We start from the raw sequence: 21,599 nt of genomic DNA, 5'->3' as shown, positions 1-21,599 counted from the left end.
GCAATCAAATCCTTTCATCATATGTTATCTCATCGAGACTGGGGTACAAAAATAGTGTCAACCTCAGTTGCTCTCGATGCGTTTGTATTCAGTTACTGGACCAATGACCAGAATAATAAATTGGATTGAGCTACAACTCAATCCCACTGTGTCCACAGCTTTAATGTCATTGCCATACACTGAATTGTGTCATGAGATAATTTCTTCCATACCCGGGAGTGATGAATCCTCTGTCGATCTACCATAGTCTTGATACACTCCTCGATGCAGCCAATCACTACCGTAGTGACAGCTCTGAATAGAACTGCTTTGGGCTAGTGTCAAACTATACCAATCGATGCACAAGGCGCTCCGGTGATCTCAAGTCTAAGGATCACATGTACCACTATTCGTTAGAGGATTTTTTCCATAGACACTAGGGTTACCATCTATATGGAATCCTCTAGTGGATTAGTCTAGTGAACTTGCCTACAGCAAGCACCCATGTGTTGCACCAGGTTGTCGGCAAACAACCTTGATGAGTGAGATCAGTCACTACCTTTCGACAGGGTCGTTTAACACTATGATAACTTTATCGTATTATATGTGTCCTTGGTCATAATAATACTGGGGCTACGGACATTTCTAGAATGGCTACCATATGTGATCATAGGGTTCTCACTATCAAGATTTGAAACACCTGATACCCTCGTCACGGTTCTACCATCCTAAAGACATATATCAATACATATCAATATGATTTACACGATATAGAATAAAATGTCTTTTATTGATTAATAAACATTAATACAAAGAGTCAATTCTACAATAATCGATTGGCTCTAGGGCTCCAACTCCAACAACTTGCTGCCATGTTTTGTGTGTAGGCTGGATGGGTGCTTGACGTTGCTCTCTTTGGTTGTTCTCTTTAAGGGTGAGTCATTATAGATTCTTGATCCACATTTAGTCATCTACAACATTTTAACAAAGGGTAAATAGTATAAATGCAGGAGAAATGTTGGTTGGACCTGTCAAAGCTCTTTTCATGGATGAGATATTAACTAGTCTGGACAGCTTTACAACTTTCCAGATTGTCAGATACATGAAGCCAAGAGATAATGTCTACCAAGGTCCAAGAGATAATGTGCTAGAATTCTTTGAAAGTGTAGGCTTCAAGTGCCCTGAAAGGAAAGGAACAACAGATTTCTTACTACAGTAGAATTCTTTGAAAATTAATTTTTTCATGCTATTTTCGAGCTGTGTAAGAAAAGAATACTGGGAGCCTAATACCAAAAAAGTGTAACTTATATCAAGTTTTTTGTTGGATAGAGATTTTAATTAAATGATTGCATTCTGTTTAATTTTTCATTTCATCATATTATGAGCATTTGTGCATTTCAATTTTGGTTTGTTATGAGAATATCAACTATTAGCCTCCCTTTATATAGTGAAGTAGAGAGAGTTTGAGGAAAATATCATCCTTATCATAGTAGAACTTTGAATAGGAAAGGGATTGTGAGAATTTTAGGAGTATGTGAGATTTTATTCTTTTCTTTAATATTATCTTGTCCACATTCACTTCCTTATTCCCTTAGATTCCTCATTTAATAATAACTCTACTTCCTATTTTAGGAAATATCTCTTGGATTATTTATTTAGGTTGCAAGTAATATCCCCTAGAGAAATTATATTTTTGCCCTAGGGGAAATTCTTCACTACAGTAAAAATTAAGAAAAAGACAAAAAAAATATGAATTAAATTTATTGTAACAAAAACAAATTTTAAAATTTTAAAAAATTAATAAAAATTAATAAAAAAATCATGGACAATTGCCTCATTGCCATATGGAAGCCACACTAGGTCATTGTGCCACTGAATCATTGCGCGGAAATCTATCAACATCTGGCCACACCATCAAGGGTAGACCTAGGGGTGCATACGAGCCGAGCCGAGTAGTGGCTGGTTCGAGCTCAGCTCAGATTAGCTAGGTAGTGGCTCGAGCTCAAACTCGTGAGCTCGAGTTCGGCTTGATAAGGAAAATGCTTAGCTTGAGCTTGGCTCGGCTAGACTCGATCTAAACACGAGCCGAGCCAAGCTCGGTTAAACCTGCAAAACTAAATGTAAACTGCTTCTATCTTCTGCTGTTCACTTAGGCAAAAAATCAAACACTTAGGGTCTGATTGGGAGTTTTTTTTTTTTCACTGGTTTTGAGGTGTTTTTAAACCATTACTTGCCAAATTTTTTATGCATTGGTTTTGACTGGCTCAAAAACCCCCTAGAACCAGTGTAGTGTATTTTTGAGGGGTTTATAAAACACCCCAAATCGGGGTGTTTTAGTTGGTTTTCAAATTTTATTCCACAAATACCCTATCTCTTATAAAACTATCCCAATTAAATATTATATATTAATTATATTATGCAAGTCTTCAACCATATTAAATATAAAACAATTTTAAGCAATCATAAAAATTAAAAAAAAATTAAAAAATTATTAAAATCTCATTTTTAGATGCTTTCTTGGAGAAGTAGAGTTACAATTTTTCAATCATTCCATATGCTGCAAAGAATGGCGAAGAATGATAAGAAAACTTTATCACATTTGAAGTTATAAAATACTAATACGTAGAAAACAAATAAAGAACTCTTACTTAAAATTGAAAAAACAAAACTCGAAAGTACTAGTTAGAGTTGGGGTATTTTTATGGGCATATATGTAAATTTATCATTTTAAAAAACTGTTAAAACTGCTAGAAAATAAACTTCCAAGCACAGGTTGGGTGTTTTAAAAACCGCTACTAAAAACCCCTCAAAACCGCTATGATGGTTTACCCTCAAAATCGTTACAGTGGTTTACCCTCATAACCGCTACCATGAAACTCCCATGCGGACCCTAAGGGAATAAGGAAGTTTATTCAAATTAGGAAGTGAATGTGGACAAGATAATATTAAAGAAAAGAATAAAATCTCACATACTCCTAAAATTCTCACAATCCCTTTCCTATTCAAAGTCCTACTATGGTAAGGATGGTATTTTCCTTAAACTCTCTCTACTTCACTACATAAAGGGAGGCTAATAGCATGGAATGATCATTGTTTTAAAACCTGACATGTTATGAGACTTAGAACGGTAATCGGGTCACAGGTCAACCATCCAACCAGTTGGACCGATGATGTCAACAACAAAATATTTTTAAAAAATTACGTTAGTCCTTAAAGTTTAGTACATTACAAAAATACCCCTAAAATTTTCATTTATTTCAAAAATGCCCAAATAAAAGTACTATTAGTCCTACATTTTTGAAATATTGTAAAACTGCCCCTAAAAATTACAAGTTAGTCCCAACAAGTTTGAAATATAGTAGAAACCCCCTAAAACCTGAACCGGGCCGAAGAGGCTATCAAGTCATGATTAGACCGGTCTAACCAACTAGTCTGGTCCGAATTTTAAAGCAGTGGGAATGATACATAACAATTCATACAAAAAAGCCTCATATTAAAGCATTCCAAGTGAAACCTGACTATAGCCTAAATCAGCCTTTCATTCTTTTTCTAACCTTACAATCTCATAGGAACTCTGCTATTTTATACAGCAATAAGGACAAGCGCTGTAGTCAAGGACAACTCCAGAGGCAACATGACTCCAAAGACACCAATCCAAGGGCAAGTTGTGACTTCTAATTTGGTGTGAAAATTAGCATCAACAATTGGCTCCATTAGTAGGAAAGTCAAACAAAAAGTCATATCAACAACATGGTGACCACACATTTTGCCGAAAAAAGACAACCAAGGAAAAAGAGGCCTTGAACGCTAGAATGACCTTTGCCAACACTGGCAACATCTTCTTGACTGGAAACCCTCTAGGTGTGATTGTTGCACCAATAACTCTTCTATCCTGTAACAACCAACGACTTATTGATCCGAGCACATTTGAGCCCTTAAGGGTAGGGTTTCTCCTAGATCAGTACAAGAATATGAGTAGTGAAATACGTACTGAAATTTATAACTGGCTGGCCGCCCAAACTATTGCTACAAGGACATAGTCAGTGAACCTCAACAATGGGCATATTGTTGCCTTATAAAATCATAATCAAAACGATCACCAACAAGATCACGTAGTGCCCAAATTTTCCCAAGGGCAAAAATATAATTTCTCTAAAGGATATTACTTGCACCCTAAGTAAATAATCTAAGAGATATTCCCTAAAATAAGAAAAAGAATTATTATTAAATGAGGAATATGAGGGAATAAGGAAGTTTATTCAAATTAGGAAGTGAATGGAGACAATATATGATCCAAGAAGGGAAAAAGATCCCACATTCTCCTGAAATTCTCACAATCTCTTTCCTATTCAAAGTCATACTATGGTAAGAAATGTATTTTCCTCAAACTCACTCTACACTATATAAAGGGAGACTAACAGGATGGAATGATACATAACAATTAGTACAAAAAAGCCTAATATTAGAGCATTCCAAGTGAAACCTGAGCGTAGCCTGAATTAGTCTCTCATTCCTTTTCTAACCATACAATCCCGTAGGAATTCTGCTATTTACATATGAGATTTTCAAGGCCTAGTTCCTTCGCATATCATCGCGTAGGAATTCTGCTATTTACATATGAGATTTTCAAGGCCTAGTTCCCTCGCATATCATCCCGTAGGAATTCTGTTATTTACAGATGAGATTTTCAAGGCCTAGTTCCCTCGCATATCATCAAGTTACAATTTTGAATTGCGGGTTTTGTTTGCTTCAAACTTTTGAAAACAAAACAAAAACAAAAAAAAGCAACTTGCCCACAAGTCACGCATAAAACCTGGATATATAGAATTGCAAGAGAAATGGGTTTGAATCGATGGTGTTTGTTGTCTCAATGCTCTCACACAATCCGAACATGTGAGTTTGTTTTTATTTAGGGTGTTTTTGTTTTAACTCAATCGAACAACAAAATCAGTTTCTTTGGTAAGAGATAAGAGTTGAACTCTGAAGGCTGAAGCTATTTCGAAGTTGAAATTGTTGAATGAAGAAGGAGAGATAGGGTAAAATGGTTTTAGGAATTTTGATTTATTGTGGACCGGATTTGCTGCTGGGCCGGTTGGACCGACGGTCTGGCACCATTCCGTCGGTCCAACAGCGGTTTAAAATGGTCTAAATAATAAATCTGATTTTATTGTATTAGTGAACCAGAGTCTTGAACAAAACCCTGTCTGATTGGTTGGTCCGGTCCTGGTTTCAAAACATGAGTAATGCTACCTTTACACCACTATTTACACCATTTTCATTACATCATGATGTGGCATATGCCACATCCACACAATTTTTTAATTATTTTGAATTTTTAATATTATAATAAAATTATTATTAGTAAAATAGTCATGGTGTAATGAAAATGGTGTAAAGGGTGGTGTAAAGGTAGCATTACTCTTCAAAACATTGGCAGAGACACCAATTCGAGGGTAAAACATGGAAGGCCAACGTGATATAATGGTTTCATAGAGTTCATCCAACTAAGTCATAAGTCAGTTTAGATTCAAACTCCACAAAACTAGAAGGGGGCGTTTGGTTGGAGGTAATAAAAGATTACTGGAGTTATGTCATCTTATATTACTTTATTACCATGTTTGGTTGTCAAGTAATATAAGATTTCGGTAATCTTGCTTTACCAATAGTTATTACTGTTGGTAATATTGGAAATAATCTGATTATTTTCATTTTCTTAGGTATTGTAAGATTACCAAGGTAATCTTATTTTTGTTACAATTTTATCCCTTATTAATAAAAATTTTGGACAATAATGCCCCTGTTTTAAAATAAATTTACATTAATATACCATTTCAATTTTACCCTTGTTTAATTAAGTTTTTGGACAATAATGCCCTTATATTTAAAACAAATTACAGACCGCCACCGCCACCCAGCCACCACTGCTGGTAACGCGCCAACCACCACGGATCATTGCCGAAAAGTCGTCGGAGTCCCTAAAAATGACCGAGATTCACTGGGAGGCTCCAATATGGCCGTTTCTGGCCATATTGATAGCAAAAAACGGCCATATCAGGCTAGATCTAAGCGAGATCTGGCCGTTAATGGCCATGGACCTGGCCGTTAATGGCTAGATCTATTCCGACAGAATAGATCCAGCCGTTAACTGCCAGATCTCACCCAGATCTAGCCGATAATGGCCAAGGATCTAGCCGTTAACGGCCAGATATGGCTTTATATGGCCGTTTTCGGCCATCAACGAAGCCTCATGGTCACTGTGAGCTACTCCCGGTGACTTTTAGAGACTTTCGACGGTGGTTTGCAGTGGCGGCAGGCGGCAGGCGGCGGAAGGGGGTGTGGTTGGGGGTGATTTTGTCATAAATTAAATTTTTATATAAGAGAGGGTGGTTTAGCTAAATCTAAAATATTGGGGGTTAAAAGAAATTATTCAAAAGTTAATAATAAAAATATTATTATATTAATATTTAAAAAGAGGCCAATTTAGTAATTTAAATAACATATCCACCAATTTATTCCCCCTAATCAAACATATTAATATAACATACCTACCAACTAACCAAACATATTTTCTTAAAAATTCTCAGTAATCTTCAAGGTAATATAAGATTCTAGTAATCCAATATTCTTAGTAATCCAATATTCCCTGAACTAAACGCTCCCTAAGAGTTGAAAGGGCACCGAAACCGTAACGAAACCTTGCAAACAAAAAAACAAACCAATTAACAAATTCTGGAGTAGAAATGCTTTCTTTATACACGTGTCTTGTCAATCCAAAAGACACATATTTTGTCTGCAAGTACGTTAAGGTTATGACCAAGAAATAAGACAATTCTTTTTCATCCTTGTTGCTTCAGTTTCCTATTTTAGTCCAAAGTTTCAAATGTTATTTTGGCCCTTCTCATTTCAAATTATTACTGTTTTAGTCTTTTGACTAAATAAAAGCTTAATTGAAAATTTTATATTGAAAAGAAAAAAATACACCTTATTCAAAGTTATTAAAATTATATTAAACATCATTAGTGTAATAAAATTATATATATACTAATAATAAAAATTATGCATTATGCATAACAAAATTATAAGTAAAACTTAAAAATGAAAAACACATTTCAAACATAAATGTAACAGTTAACTAACCTTGTATTAAGCCAAATGACTAAAAAGGCGTAATTTGAAACAAGAAAGACCAATATTATAATATTTGAAACTACTAGACTAAAAATGATAAACAGAAACCACAAGGACTAAAGAGAATATATATAAAAATCCCCACAAGAATCATTTTGAAAATCTGTATCCATATTCCATACTGGGAAGAAAGCCCCTATAAATTTTCATGAGAGAGAGAGAGAGAGAGAGGTAAATCTTCTTCTTTAGATTCCTTCAAGCTCTTGATCTGCCACCCGTGACGCCCACCATGTTGCTTCAACTACAACCTCTTCATTTCATGTTAGCGTTTCTGTTTGTATTTTTATCTATCACTGCTCTTTCTTATGATCGCCCACCCGCTCGTCACCTCGTTTTTTTGAACCAATTACGTTCCAGTTCTTCATCTCCACAACAGGTATTTGCTTTGGTCCAATTAGTTTCTGTGTTTTGGTTTCATTTAGGTTTTGTAATTATTAGATATTATGGGAAACTCCTCCTTGTCTGTATTTTCGTGTATGATCCTTTTTTATTATTATTATTTTGTGAATTGAAAACTTGAAATTCTAGAGAATTGTTTTTTTTTTTTTTTTTTTTCTAATATAAATTTTCTTTCTTGAAATATGAAAAACGAAAGCTGAAAAGATAAGTTTTAACGTAGTATGCATTTTAATATTGTTCTTTCCAAAACTTATCAGATCAATAATAGTATTCTATTAAGATAACAATGACATATTTGGTGACACATCATTTGAGATGTAAAATTTGAGATATTAATTGTATTACTCTTAACTAACAAGCCAAATTCATTTTTAGAATTCAGGTTAAAATGGTAAGTGTATTTAAAATATTTAATGAAAAAATATTAAATCAAATAGTAAGTGTAAATATTTCCTTAATTAGAGTGAAAATATTATTGTTTATGGTGAGAAATTGTAATATTAAGAAAGGGTAAAATGTAAGAAAATGGAAATTAGGAGAGTGTTTGGTTGATATGGTTGGGAAAGAAATTGGTCAATTTGATGATGGATATTGTTAGGCAGAATGAATGTATCTTATAAAGTCAATCTTCTCTGATACTTAAATTAAATTAATATTTTCTCTGTGATTAAAACGTTTATTATTAATTGGTCATTCATATCATGAATTTAGAAATGATTAAAGATTTGACTCCATATGATGATAACAATGTTGTAGAAAATGAATATTAAATTTGCTATCTATCTTCTAATCAAGTATATGCCTTTATATCCTTTTCACAATCACCATCTCTACTTCCTTTCAATTTAAAAGAATCCACCTGATATCTGAAACTCAATAAAAACAAAGATAAGATTATGCTATTTTACCAAACTTTCCATGGGTTTCTTTAACGTATTTATCTTTAAAAAATATTTATTGTCAATATATCATTTTCATCTGGAATTGCATGCAGGTGCATATATCTCTAGTTGGTGAAGACAAAATAAGAGTATCATGGATTACCAAGAGTGAATCTGCTGCAACTTTAAAATATGGTACATCTCCAGGAGATTACCCGTTTTCTGCTAATGGTGATATGACATCGTATCGTTATATGCTTTACAAGTCAGGTCAAATCCATGATGTTGTTATTGGTCCCTTAAAGCCCAATACAACATATTACTACCAATGTGGCTCTTCTGACACCGAATTCACTGTCGAAACCCCACCCTCTGAGCTTCCAATCAAATTTGTTGTCGTAGGTAATGTTGCTTAATTTATTTTATTTGTTTTAATTAGCAGTTATTAGTTGAACAGGGGTATTTCATAGTATTTGAAAGGTTAGGACATTGATCTCTTCGACAAAATGCTCAAAGACATTCTCTGTTAATTTGTACAGGTGATCTTGGTCAGACTGGATGGACCAACTCAACCTTACAACAAATAGCAAAATCCAACTACGACATCTTGCTACTTCCAGGAGATTTATCATATGCTGATTTTGTTCAACCTTTATGGGATTCATTTGGGCGCCTGGTGGAACCATTAGCCAGCCAACGCCCCTGGATGGTGACTCAAGGCAACCACGAGATTGAAAGAATACCTCTATTTCATAACACTCCTTTCACTTCTTATAATTCAAGATGGCGCATGCCATTTGAAGAAAGTGGTTCCACTTCAAATCTTTACTACTCATTCAATACTGCAGGTGTGCATGTTGTTATGTTAGGATCTTACACTGATTTTGAACCCAATTCGGAGCAATACAAATGGTTAGAGCAAGATTTGAAGAACATTGATAGGAAAATAACTCCATGGATAGTTGTTGTTATTCATGCACCTTGGTACAATTCAAATACTGCTCATCAGGGTGAGAATGAATCAGTTGAAATGAAGAAAGCTATGGAAGAGTTACTTTATGAGGCTCGGGTTGATATTGTTTTTGCTGGCCATGTCCATGCCTATGAGCGTTTTGTAAGCTTCCTATTCCTTGTTCTTCAACATCCAACATCTTCATTTATGAACTTTTTAAAAGGGCTTCTAGGATTGTTTAATATGAGCATACCTACCTTGACAAAAACTATAAAATAATCCCTATAATTTTTAGATACCCCATTTAAATTATTAAAAAATTCCCTTTTCTTAAGGGGATTTTCAATAATTATAAAGCTAACAATTGTTTAATGCTTTTTAATAGTTTCCAAAATCTGGGTGTATAAATAAACCTTACTATTGATTAATGCTTCTCTATGTGTGTCAATTTTAGACTCATGTCTTCAATGGGAAAGCTAACAATTGTGGTCCAGTACATATAACCATTGGTGATGGTGGCAACCGTGAAGGCCTTGCCAGCAAGTAAGTTTGAATTAGTAAGGAACAAGTATTGTAAGTAATTAGCTTCTTTGTTTTCTTTTACAATACTTTTTCCTTACTAATTAACAAAAAAATAATTTGACAAGAATCCCATATTGTTGATGTTAACTAAAGAGAATGAATGTTCGCTAATTTTGTACATTTATCAGGTTTATGGAGCCAAAGCCAGAAATATCAGTATTCAGGGAGGCAAGCTTTGGACACGGCCAACTGGAAGTGATGAATGAAAGCCATGCACTCTGGACATGGCATAGGAATGAAAATGACCAGCCTTTTGCTAGTGACTCCATTTGGTTCACTAGTCTCTCATCTAATCCTTCTTGTAAACTCAATTCTTAATTACTTGTGAACATACTCAATTCTTCTTTCAATAATACCAAAAAGTAACGATCATAATAACAAGGATGGAACCAGAATTTTTTATTTACTGGGCTCAAACTCTAAATTAAATAATATTAACAACATATAATAGTAATAAAAAGATAAGATAGAAAACGGACAACAACAAGCATTGATATTCAATTCTTATTACTCCATTTGATTAACCACATTTATTATTCCATGATTCTCTTAGTTTACAATCAAACAATATCTTCTTTCTTAGGCTTCGTTTAGGATCACACAATTACTTAGAGCTCGTCAAGGACCAATCCCAAGCAGGCCCAGGCCTGGGCCCGTTTGGGACTGGTCCCAAATGGGACCAGTTGCTCATGGGCTTGGGACCGATCCCAGGCCCATGAGTAATTCTAGGACCTAGACCAGTCCCTAGGACTGGTCCTATGGGCCTAGGATCGGTCCTATGGGCCTGAAAAAAAATTTCTCCCCTAATTTTTTTTATATTTAAGGGACGAAACGAAATTTTGTAGGGGGTTTTTAGTATTTTTTAGAGGTAAAATTTATAAATTTTTTAGGGCCTGGAAATTTTTTTTTTTTTAATACATTTTGTAAAATTTTCTTTTAACCCCTATAATTTATGTTATTTCAAAATTTATAAGGGGTTTTATGTCATTGTACAAGGGACTAAAACGAAAATATGTAAAAAGATGTGGGCCCAGTCCCGAGCCTTGGAGGAGGGCCCAGTGGAGGGACCGGGCCCTCTTTGTTAGGCTTGGTCCCGTTTTGGAATCAGGCCTCCTAAGACCGGTCCTCTCAAGGACCGATCCTAGGACCGGGTTTTTGGGTTGGGTTTTTGGACTCAGTCCCAAATGCCCACCTCTACAATTACTTATAGGTCAATTTTAAAAATAAACTATAAGATGTTTGTTATCTTAAATTTTAAAATTACTCTTAATTTAAAGAGAAGAGATATAAACTATAAGGTTGAAGTCTTTAGCCTACCAATTTGAAAGTTCATATCCATGCAAAGGCAAGCTTCTTGGCAACCACCACCTATTAGGACAAGTCAGTATGTATTTGCTATGCCTTCACAACCTTTAGTTGTTGAGTACACATTTGAGGAACCAACTCCTGACTCTTTTGAGGAGCAAGTGCAAGCTGCATAAGGTTTCCTGAAATGAAATGATTCGTACTCGAACACATTCAATAATGGGTGGCATAACCATCCTAATTTTGCCTGGAAGCAAGAATAGCCTCAGAATGTCTCCCATAAAGTTGAGATTCAAGAATGTTCAAGAAAAAGTCATGAAAAATATAGAAGAAAAACAAAGAAGAAAACTTCTAGAAATTTTGGTAAAGTAGTTTTGTATTTTGTGTTAAACTGGAAGAAGACACACGCAGGACTTTATAACATTAGTCAAAACGTCGTCATTTACATGAAGTTTGTTAGAATTGTAGAACAATCCACTATGTTTGTTATAGTTACAAGTTAACCCAGTTCTCTCAATATCTTCCCTTAAACACAGCCTCCCAATACATAATATGCCATATAGTTTTTTCAATCAGTAGAGCAATTATTGGGACATGTATTCGGTCAAACCATCCCCTGCCTAGCAGCCCACTCCAGTGCCCGATTCATTGGAATCAACGATGGCTCAAATGCTCTAAACCATGAAAGAACATAAAGCTGACATGCTCCAAACCATGCAAGGAACAAATAGAAGACATGAACGCTAGGTTCCAAGAATTAGAGCAAAGTACCAAATTGATACATTCTCATTCTCAATCTATTAGTAAGCTAGAGACCCAAATTGGTCAAATAGCTTAAGCGGTTAATATATAGGAGAGATGAAGGTCATGTGCTGAGTCAAGTTGTAGGTAATCCTAGTGGTGCACCTCACCAAGTGGGGTATCATCAATAAGCTAAGGTCGCGATGACTCTTCAAAGCAGCCAAGAGCTAGCTAGGCCTAAGAGGGAATTATATATTGAGGTTGGAAAGAAAGAGAACTTAGAGGGAAACCAAGCCGAGAGGGGTGAGAGAGAACCAACCATAGAGTTAGATGCGCCGATACATGAGAATGAGGAAGTTGGGGGAGAAAGTACCATCCCTGCATCTTACTTGCCGACAACACCTTTTCCTCAATACCTAGAGTCACATAATGAATCCAGTTTTAAGAAAAACACTAGGATGGGGGAAATGGTCAAGTTGTTTAGACAATGGCCGATTGGTATTCCACTTCTAGATATCATTAAGCACATACCTGCCTATGCTAAGATCTTAAACGACTTGTGCACACGGAATAGGTGTATTAAGTTCAAATATGCCTTCTTGGGACCTCATGAGACCCTACTTGTTGATGAATTGCAAGGGCCAGGTAACGAACCACCAACGATTCAACCACCTTGCACTTTTCTGTTCGCATCATGTGTAGCTTAAGACTTCAAACTTAGCGCATGTGGGAGGTAACCCACCTTTATAAATATGTTTTTATTGCTTTGATGTCTTTGTTGTTTTTGTCTTTGCAGGAATAATCATGTGTGCAATGATTGGAAACTCATATCGACTAGTCGAGGACTACTCCTAAACATGCTCTGCACCCCCATAACAACTCCATCATTGTCCCTCAAGTTGTATGTCTACACCTTATATGTTGCTATTGTTTGATATGTTCTCAAATGTGTTGGACTATTTTAATTGTTATTGATTTATTTTCATTTGAGATCATTTAATGTTAATTTGGGGAGAATGTTTATAGTTGTGAGTCATTGAGGACAATGACATTTTAAGTTGGGGAATGCTGATTGATTTTTTGTTTTCTTGGAATATGTATGTTATTGAGGAGTGTTGCTAGCATATTTTTGTAGAAATGGTGTCGATGATGATATTCTGGAGTGTTGTGCTATTGTGGAGGGATGTTCTGATTGAAGTGTTGTTGATTATACTTTTGTGGAGATTGTGTGTTAAATGGATTGTAAGGTTTGATTAGAACATATGCAGTAGAATTAACAATTAAAAATTAGTTAAACCTTAAAGCCTAGGATCTGGGCATTGATTTTACTGTTTTCATGATTAAAAATACATTCAAGGATGGAAGGATTTACTCATGTTTGGTAGCTCCTTCACTTTAATTTTTGGCACTGTTCATGGCACTGTTCACATCACTGTTTGCATCACTGTTTACAGCACTATTCACAATAGGTTCTTCGAATCCGATTCAAGTGTAGAGTCGTGCTTCAGTATCCACACAGAGAATCGGCAAGATCAATCGAAGAATAAATCACCCAATTGCTAGATTGGTAAAAACTGTTAGGGTTCTCTCTCTCTAAAAATAACTCACACCACTTTTAGAGAATTGTGTTAAAAGCCTTTTTTTTTTTTTTTTTTTTTTTTTTTTTTTTTTTTTTTTTAAATCTAATTTTAAGTTTGCTTATATAGTAAACTTAAAGTCCTATTTCATCTTGGAATAGGATACAATTCTATTCCTAATTGGTTTTATGCTAAATCCAATTTAGGATAGAATTAAATAGGTTTCCGATTAATATATTAATATACTAAATATATTAAATATTAATTAGGTATTTTATTTCAATTAATACTAATATATAATAAATATATATTTAATATTAATTAGAGTAATTTTAATTCATTCAATTAATATTAATATAATATAGTTAATATTAATTGGGTAATCTTATTTATTCTATTTCATTAAGAAATAAACATAGGCAACAACCTATATAGAATTACCAAATTACCCAGTTGTATGGGCAAAAAATCATTGGGCCTTATCAAGCCCAAACACAAAACATCTACTATATGGTTTAGGGTCATGACCCAACTTTGGTTAGGCCTACGCCAAGATTCATGCCATAGGCCAGCCCATTTCACCAACCAAACAACTAATGTGTTGGGCCTTCCAATTACTAAGGTCCAGGCCCATTGGCCCATGTTAGCTTCAAAAGGTCTAGAATCCTATTTAAACCCTAAGACATCTACTTCCTATTTCATCTTCATCTTAATTCATCCAAGATCTTGAATCTTATATGAATTAGGATGCTCACTCCTTCAAAGGCAAATAAATCAAGATTTTCCTATTTACTGGAACTCTACCATTATGGACTTAGAGTCCTACTAGGACTCGAAGACCCTATGACCAGTATATAAGCAAGGGTCTTGCCTCTCATTAAGGATCCATTATTCAATACCACCTACTAGCTTCTAAAGTTCTTACTCTTAAGAACTAGCTCCTCTACTGTAGTTCTAGTGTCTAATCAAACTCTAGTAACCCTTTCTCCCCTTAACCCTCACTAAATAACCCTCATTCAGCCTTGCTGACTTGAGCATCGGAGTGCCTATAGTTAACACCACACCGGTGTTTTTCGTGAGCCTCGCGCTTATTTCTTTGTGTGTGCAAGTTCAACAGATCATTAGTGGCCTCAACCTCATAGGAACATCTTGTTCCATAACCGTAGATTTTTACTGTCTACACTTGTCTTTGTGAAAATACCAAAATACCCTTTAACCATTTCTTTGATCAAAACACATTCTTGACTTAATTCTCCTAATGTGTGTGAGTTGTAGGCTTCCTATCATGTTGGCAGTGAGTAATCGTGATTAACCACTAATTAATTAACTCACTACACACAGATCAAGATTGGCCTCTAGTAAGGCATCATGGCCACCCAACAAGTAGAGATTAGTGAAGACTGATACCTGACAGGCTATTCACAAGTGTACGAAATCGTGCAAGTAATAAAGCTCGAGTAAACGAGTGTCGAATTCCAAGAGAACTACCTACCAAGTACCAAACTAGTTTATTTTGCTGCTATTTGATGAAACATAATTTTAAGAATGAATTTAATGAAAAAGAAAACAAACTAAAAACTAAACAAAAGTAGAATTTTATTAATACTTTGGTAAACAGATCAATATGACTAAACCTAGGGCACAGATTTCACACCAATTTAATCATATGCATTGACAATTATTGCTAACCTAATTAAGCTTATTCTAAAGGCCAAACTCCATGATATTCCACTAACTTTCTCTCAAACAATTAGCGAATTAACCCTTAAGCAACAACCCAAAATATCTCTAAGTTGGATTTAGGAGCTAAGAGATCATTAAGTTCTATGAAATTTACCAGAGCCTCATAGATCGCGGTAACCTATCTCTAGCATTCTCTCAATCTATGGTTTTATTACCTTAGACAAATCAGGTTTCATCTCTCGATCACAACCCAACCCATGATATCATTCAACTCTCGGATCCTTAAGAATTGAAAGCATTACACACAATAATAAAACTTAGAATTAATGCTCAATAAGAATTAACAACAATAAAGTCAACACATATTCATAAATTGGGCTACATCTTTAGCCCTAGAAAAGGGATTTAGTTCATAATTGCAGTAATAAAAACAACCATTGTATTCAATAACATGAGTTAAAGAAATAAAAAATTGGCGAACGAAAACTGCAAGAATTCCGATCTCCAAAAATAGTAGCCATCCTTTCTCCTTCTCTAATCTCCCCAAAACTAATTAAAGACCCTTATTTATAGTGCTAGGGTTTGGAGGTTACTTAGGAAAGAATTAAATGCCTTAACCCATTCATATTCAGACTAGGAGAATGCAATAACCCAAATAGGCCCATGACCCATCCTTGTGGCGATCGTTCTTTCTGTCCCACGAGTCCGTGATCTTCAGAATTTGGTAAAGTCATCAACACAAACGTTTAGCTCTCTGAATAAGCTTTCCAACTCTACAAGAATCGTCAAATTCTGATTTCTACAGCTCAAGTTATGATCGAAATATCGAAGCATGCTCATCTTGAAGAATTTCCAGATTTTATGTTGTATCTTCAACACGTCACAACTTTCTCGTTTCAACTCCGATTCTTGCACCGTTTGTTCCTACTTGTCACGAATTCCATCGACATCATTTTTTTTCCTTCAAATATCGGTTTGAACCTGAAAATACTCAAAATACATCCGTGATCCCGTAAAATGTATTTATGAAATAATTAATTCAAATTCCACAAATTAAACACATTTTTCCACAAATAATCCAATTAGATCACTAAAAAAATATATACTTTCAAGCTCTTATCAATACCTATCAATGATATGGTTACCGTGCAATCAAATCCTTTCATCATCTGTTATCCCATCAAGCTAAGGCATAGAAAGAGTGTCAACCTCAAATGTTATCTTGATGTGTTAGTATTTGGTTATTGGATCAACAACCAAATCAAAATTGGATTGAGCAACAACTCAATCCCACTATGGCTATATATTTACATGTCGTATCTACTTAACCAAATCGCACAGTAGGATAACTCTATTATGTACCTAGGAGTGATGAATTCTATATAGATCCATCACAGCCTCAATATACTTTTCAATGAAGTCAATCACTACCATACCAATAGCTCTAAATAGGACTACATTAGAGACTCAGAGAAGAATGCTACTTGTCAATGGTATGGTTACCGTGCAATCGAATCCCTTCATTATTTGTTATCGTATTAAGGTTGAGGCACAAAAATAATGTCAACCTCAGATATCCTTGATATCTTGGTATACGATTGCTAGACTAATGACCAAACTAAAATTGGATTGAGCGACAACTCATTCTCACTCTGGCCACATATGTAGTGTCATTACCATTCAACCGAATCTCACAGTGAGATAACTTCTCTTATACCCGAGAGTGATGAATCTTTTATCAATCCATTATAGCCTCAATATACTTCTCGATGCAACCAATCACTACCGTTCTGATAGATCTAAATAGATCTACCTTGGGCTAGTGTCAAACTACATCAATTAGCATACAAGGCGCTCTAATGATCTCAAGTCTAAGGATCACATACACCACTATCCATTAGAGGATTTGTTCCATAGACATTGGGTTTAGCATCTATATGAAATCCTCTGATGGGTCATTCCAATGAACTTACTCACAACAAGCACTCATGTGTTACACCAGGTTGTCACCAAACAATCTTAACAAGTCAGAAATGTTGCTGCCTTTTGATAGGATCGTTCAACACGATGATAGTCTTACTGTATTATCTGTGCCCTTGGTTAGATAATACTGAGGCTACTGACATTTCTAGAATGGCCATCATATTTGATCATAGGGTCCTCACTATTGAGATTTTAAATACTTGATACCCTTATCAAAGTTCAACCATCTTAAGAACATACATCGAGATACATAATATGAATTACATGATATAAAGAAAAATGCCTTTTTATTGATATTAACATGATTTACAAGAGTCAATATTACAAAATTTTGATTGGCCCTAGGGCACCTACTCTAACAGTGTCATAATTTCCTCTTGTGGACACATCACACACGTATGATAAGGATTATCAACTGATTTTCTCTTGAATGATTTGAGATATTGTTGTTTTGATTGTTGAAATATGTGGGCTATGATCCTTATAATGTATTAAACTTTCAAGATTGAGAAATGGATTGGTTGTACTTTGCATAGATTAGTGTAACTTGTCTCTTTAAAATCTTGTGAAACTTTTGATTGATCTTATGATTTTTGTCTTATTTTTGTTTTCTTCTTGTTTGTTCCAATATATATATCTGTGTCTGTCTATTACTCTTGTCACATCGAGATTTGTGTGCTAACATGTTTGTGGAATGTCTTCACATTTTCAAAACTTATTTTGTGCGCTAACATGTTTGTGAATGTCTTCACATTTTCAAAACTTGTTTTGGGTGCTAACATTTATTAGATTGTCTTCACATGTTCAAATCATTTAAATTGTGTGCTCACATCTTGTCATTATGTGTGCACTTCTAATTCAATGTCTTCTCACTTAAGTGAAATTCCTAATTTTTCTAGGGTTTATTTCTTTATGTGCTTACATTGTTTTTCGGCTAACCTTTCTCTATGTTGTCTTAAACTCCTTGTTGAATCATTCTCTCTCGTTTTCAATCTCACATTGTTATCTGAATCATGGATCATCAAAGTTAATTTCTGAAAGAAAATCACCGTCCTTTGCTCGCAATGACAAGAGCTCATGTTTAATAGAATCCTATGTTTCTCTCAAAGGCAACAGGGTCAAGAGGAGAGCTATGCAAGCGAAAGTGACTCCCCGAAAATCCAGTCGACGTTGAGGTTCAATTCAACCTTATGAACAAAGAGGGGGAGTAGTTATATGTTTCTTTTAAATGCTAAAGATGGTGGAGCATAAAGGGTTTTAACTTAGGGGAAGTTTCTTCTACGTAGGGGGAGTTGTTTAATGTTTTTAAATTTATGTTGAAGTTGAACTTTTTGTCTTGCTCATCTAAACTTGTTTATGTTTTTCCTCTAAATTGATTTTTTTTTTTTTTTTTAATGTTGCTTGTGTTTATAGCATATCCTTATGTTTGTGATGTTACTTGAGATATGTTTTTGCGTTTTGTGTTTCTCTTATGATTGTGATGATGATATTTTGTTAAGAAATGTTTGTGTTGATAATATGTAAAGATTGTGTTTTGTTCATAAGTTTGACAAATTGCTTTTTGTGTACACATTTTGTTGTTCAAATGATTGTATTGAACAAATATGTGTATGCATTTCTTTTGATGTGTAAACATTTTATTAATCTGATCTCTCAGTACAGGTGTCAATTTTACCTTGCTTATTAAGATATTTTTCATTCCTGAAACGTACATGAAATGTCACTTGACAGTTGTATGTATGTCCTTAATTGGTCCAACAAGGTTGTTAAAAAGTGAAGGGTACGTGTACTATTGAGATTCATTAAGGAATATATAAACTTATCTTCTTCTTCCTTACTCTTTGAACTTGAAAATTTTCATTGTTTTGTTCTCTGAAATTTTGCAGAGTTTATTCTTTCACTCAGGTTCCTTTAATTGTTTATTGGTCATTTATCTTAACAATCTTCTATCTAATTGATGAGTTTTGTGGAATGTGGTTCCATCATCGAAGCTTGAAGAAAGTCCAAGCTCGTGAGCTGAAACGTGATTTCAGCTATCCAAGTTCGAATGGAGCTTGTGCCATCCAAGAGGTAGCTTGGATCCAATCTAATCACAGCTTGGTGCTTGTTCAATCAATAGGGTGAAGTTAAATTTTGCAAACATGGATGTTTACTTATTAATGTATTTAATTTTTATCTTGTATTGGTATTTTTCCTTGATGCTAGTGGATTTGATTGAGTTGGACTTGGTCCCATGGATGTAGACTAAAGTTGTTTTTAGCCGAACCATATAAAATCTTTGGTGTGCTTTACATTATGTTTTGAATGCTTGATATTGTGTTGATGTTCATTAATTATCTTTCCAAGCACAAGCGAACTTAAGTAGAACCATTCTGCAGTGTTTCATTAATGAACCAGTTAAATACAGTTTCGATAACTAAAAATCCAAATGAATAGGGAAGTCAATTTTTTAACTATAGAATCTAGAGGTCGAACAAATGGGTCGAGTTACGTGGGTCAACCCTAACCTGGCCCAAGTATACCCCGTTGGGCGAGTTGGGCCTTCATAGGCCAACCCGGCGACCTGGCGGGTTATATTTTAAAAAAAAAAAAACCCGTCCAACTCGACAAGTTGAACAAAAGAATTTTAATTATTTTTTTTTACAAAAACCCATTTTACCCTTGAAATATAACCATTTTATAGCAATTAGAAGGGTTTTTTTGGTCATTTTCTTTTCCCTTTTTTTTCTATAAATAGGACTTAAACTCTCATATTTCCTCACATCCCAAATTCTATCATTCTTTCATTTTCTCTATTGAAATCTCTCAATCCCATTGTTGTCAATTTGCTCTCATTTTAATTTTTATTAGTTTTTGCAATTTTCAATTCATATTTCCAAATTCCAATTCTCCTTCTTTAATTCTTTTTTTTTCTATATCCATTTTTTTTTTTAACTGGAATGGATAGATATTTCCATCCCATCAATTTCGATGATGAAGAAAATTATCCTAGTCCTCCTGAATTTACTAACGTAAATGCAATAGATTCAAATAGTCTCGCTTTCCCATTCTTAGAATCCGATACACCTCATAATATTTCCTCCCTTCCTCCCCATGCTGCTACAGCTCCCGGTGGTTTTAGAAATCGTCCTCGTAATCGTCGTTCTTGTCCAACTCCATCTCAAGCAAAAGTGGGTTCATCAACTGCAGTCGGAATTGACGACAAGCACACATCTGACGTTTGGGTGCATTTCGATAAGTTTTACGAGACAGAAAATGAAGTTCAAGTGAAGAAAGCAAGATGTAAGTATTATGGAAATATAAAGCTGATGCAGGTAATGGTACTAGTACTTTAAAAATGTATGCTAGTAAACATATGCATCAACATGGAAATAGAGAAACCAATCAAACTCAAATAACTAATATGGGTACTACTTGGCATTATAATTTTGATATATATAGGGAACAATTAGTTTTATATATTATTACAACTGATCAACCTATTAATATGACTGAAGATAAATATTTTGAAATATTTATTAAAAATTCATTTTTTCCAGGATTTGAAAGTTATTTTAAAACTGCAACTAGAAATGATTTAATAAAATTGTTTGGGAAAATGAAATTAGAATTAAGAAATAAAATACATAGTTGTCATGTTAGTATGGCTCTAATCGCCGATATTTGGAGTGGTAGAGTTAAACAATATTATATTTGTGTGACTAGTCATTATTTTGATAACTAATGTAAATTAAATAAATTTTGTATTAGGATTTAGATTAATAGATGTGGACATAGTGGTCAACAAATTTATAATAAAATTATTGAAGTTTTAGAAGATTATGATATTGTTCACAAAGTGTAACTTTAGATAATGCAAGTGCTAACAATAGAGCTATAGATTTTTTTTAAAGTAATTTTCCTTTTTATGACAATTTGAAGTTTTTTCACCAACATTGTGTATGTCACATTATTAATTTTATTGTGAAAAGTGGTATGAAAAAATTAGAAATAATATTGATAGAATTAGGGATTCTTTAGCTTTGATTACTAGTAGTAATAGAAGAAATGCTGAATTTCAAGATGTTTGTATAAAATTGAATATATCTCCTAGAACTTTTGCATTAGACATTCTTGTTAGATGGAATAGTACTTATTTAATGTTTGATTCATGTTTACCTTATGCAAATTTAATTAGTTATTTTGTAGCAAATAATAGGAGTCCTCATTATTTGGTAGACAGTGATTAACATATAACTCAAAAATTTCATTCTTTTCTTAAAATTTTTTATCAATCCACTTTAAAACTTTCTTTAAAACTTTATAGTGTGTATTATCCTACTAGTCCAC

At 34.2% G+C, this 21,599-nt stretch overlaps 1 protein-coding gene across 1 annotated transcript; it reads left to right on the top strand.

Moving 5' to 3' along the window:
- Positions 1-7,423: 7,423 nt before the first annotated feature.
- On the top strand, positions 7,424-10,354 carry LOC116129235 (probable purple acid phosphatase 20). The gene is made up of 5 exons (XM_031414986.1): positions 7,424-7,543; positions 8,561-8,849; positions 8,987-9,561; positions 9,854-9,942; positions 10,110-10,354. The coding sequence occupies exons 1-5, from the start codon at positions 7,427-7,429 to the stop codon at positions 10,297-10,299; spliced, it is 1,260 nt and encodes a 419-aa protein (XP_031270846.1). The 5' UTR covers positions 7,424-7,426; the 3' UTR covers positions 10,300-10,354.
- The last annotated feature ends 11,245 nt before the right edge of the window (positions 10,355-21,599 follow it).

The sequence above is a fragment of the Pistacia vera genome, unplaced genomic scaffold (assembly GCF_008641045.1).
Source record: "Pistacia vera cultivar Batoury unplaced genomic scaffold, PisVer_v2 Contig21, whole genome shotgun sequence".
Classification (NCBI taxonomy): Eukaryota; Viridiplantae; Streptophyta; class Magnoliopsida; order Sapindales; family Anacardiaceae; genus Pistacia; species Pistacia vera.
This window is presented reverse-complemented; position numbering and strand designations above follow the sequence as displayed.